Source organism: Podarcis liolepis, assembly GCF_965112155.1.
Source record: "Podarcis liolepis genome assembly, chromosome: 5".
Taxonomy (NCBI): Eukaryota; Metazoa; Chordata; class Lepidosauria; order Squamata; family Lacertidae; genus Podarcis; species Podarcis liolepis.
This window is the reverse complement of record NC_139556.1, coordinates 8,173,734-8,175,883: the sequence shown is the minus strand read 5'-3', so window position 1 is coordinate 8,175,883 and position 2,150 is coordinate 8,173,734. Positions and strand designations below refer to the sequence as shown.

Sequence of the window (2,150 nt, the reverse complement as noted above, 5' to 3'; positions counted from 1 at the left end):
GAGGAGCAGCGGGAGGAGGAGCCGAAGAAGCGCCGGCGGGGAGCGGGGAGCCAGCCAGCGCCAGACGCGCCCGGAGCCCGCCAGCAGCAACAGGAGGAGCGGAGCAGCGAAGGGGCGAGGCATCCTTGGGAGGCGCGCGAAGGTAGGAGGCGGGCGGCCCGACGGGGCGGCCTGGCGGGAGGAGAGCGAGCCCGGCGGGCGCAGCGAGGGCGCTCGGTCGGGCTGCGATGGCGGGGCCGGAGGACGCGCCCTGGGGAGTCCCCGGCCGCGCGGAGGCGGCGCCGCCCTCCTCCTCCCCGGAGGCTCCGGGCGTCGGGGGCGAGCGGCTGGTGCTGAACGTGTCCGGGCTGCGCTTCGAGACGCTGCCGCGCACGCTGGCCGCCTTCCCGGACACGCTGCTGGGCGACCCCCGGCGCCGCGCGCGCTTCTTCGACCCGCTGCGCAACGAGTACTTCTTCGACCGCAGCCGGAGCAGCTTCGACGCCGTGCTGCACTACTACCAGTCGGGCGGCAGGCTGCGCCGCCCCGCGCACGTGCCCTTGGACCTCTTCGTGGAGGAGCTGCGCTTCTACCAGCTGGGCGAGGAGGCCATCGGCGCCTTCCGCGAGGACGAGGGCTTCATCGCCGAGGACGAGAAGCCGCTGCCCTCGAAGCCCTTCCAGCGCCAGCTGTGGCTCCTCTTCGAGTACCCGGAGAGCTCGGGGCCCGCGCGGGGCATCGCCATCGTCTCCGTGCTGGTCATCCTCATCTCCATCGTCATCTTCTGCCTGGAGACCTTGCCCGAGTTCCGCCTGGAGGGCAAGGGCGGCAGCTACGGAGAGGAGCCCCCCCGGGACCTGCTGCCAGAAGAGGACGACTTGCTTTCCTTGCAGCCCGACGGAGGGACCCCCTCGCCCGCGCGCCCGCCGTCGAGCGCCCGCCCCTTCTTCACGGACCCTTTCTTCCTCATCGAAACGCTCTGCATCATCTGGTTCTCCTTCGAGCTGCTGGTGCGCTTCTTCGCCTGCCCCAGCAAGCCCGAGTTCTCCAGGAACATCATGAACATCATTGACATCGTGGCCATCATCCCCTACTTCATCACGCTGGGGACGGAGCTGGCTCAGGAGCAGCAGAAGAAGGAGCAGCCGCAGGGCAGCAGCAACGGAGGCCAGCAGCAAGCCATGTCCTTGGCCATCCTCAGAGTCATCCGCCTGGTCAGGGTCTTCCGGATCTTCAAGCTCTCCAGGCACTCCAAGGGGCTGCAGATCTTGGGGAAGACCCTGCAAGCCAGCATGAGGGAGCTGGGCCTCCTCATCTTCTTCCTTTTCATCGGCGTGATTCTCTTCTCCAGTGCCGTGTATTTTGCAGAGACCGATGACCCAGATTCTTTGTTCACTAGCATCCCAGATGCTTTCTGGTGGGCAGTAGTGTCAATGACCACAGTGGGCTATGGAGACATGTACCCAATGACCATTGGGGGCAAGGTTGTGGGGTCGTTGTGCGCCATTGCCGGCGTGCTGACCATCGCCCTTCCTGTGCCTGTCATTGTCTCCAACTTCAACTACTTCTACCACCGAGAAACTGACCAGGAGGAGCAGTCCCGCTATACTCACGTCACTTGCGGACAGCAGCAGTCTCCTTCTTCGGAGCCCAAGAAAGGTGACAGCAACCGGACACTCAGTAAATCAGACTTCCTGGAGGCGGATGATTTAGAATCTGCAAAATACTCCAACTTTATTCCAGCCAGCAACCACACCTGTAAAGGGAACAAGTTGTTGACAGAGGTGTGATCACTTCCATCGCCCTCAGTTGAACCTGCTGGCTTCAAGCTGTGTAGACGAAAACTGCAGCTGATCATCTTTGCATTGGAGAAAGAGAGAAGAATGGCAACACTTGTTTGTCTGAATGGAAATGATTTGTGCTCCTTGGAATAAAGACTGCTGTGATTTGGACAGCGACTCCCTCATTTATGTTACTTCATTGACTTCTGTAATAAGTTGCTTAATTTCCTTCCCCAATCACAGGGCGTTACCTGTTGTGTATCCGTTATTTATTTATTTTTCTGGGGGTGGAGAAGATTTTCTTCCAGCGGTTGCCTGCGGATGGATCTTATTATCTTATCTACTCACAGAAGCAAAAGCAATATGCCACATCAAGTTTGCAATTAGGCT

General features: G+C 60.6%; 1 protein-coding gene across 1 annotated transcript; it reads left to right on the top strand.

The window, feature by feature from the left end:
- Window positions 1–227: 227 nt before the first annotated feature.
- Window positions 228–1,931, top strand: LOC310706968 (potassium voltage-gated channel subfamily A member 6-like; the record flags this gene model as incomplete). Its single annotated transcript, XM_083503438.1, has 1 exon — window positions 228–1,931. One exon carries the CDS (start codon window positions 228–230, stop codon window positions 1,767–1,769), a length of 1,542 nt encoding a protein of 513 aa, XP_083359564.1. The 3' UTR covers window positions 1,770–1,931.
- Between the last annotated feature and the right edge of the window lie 219 nt (window positions 1,932–2,150).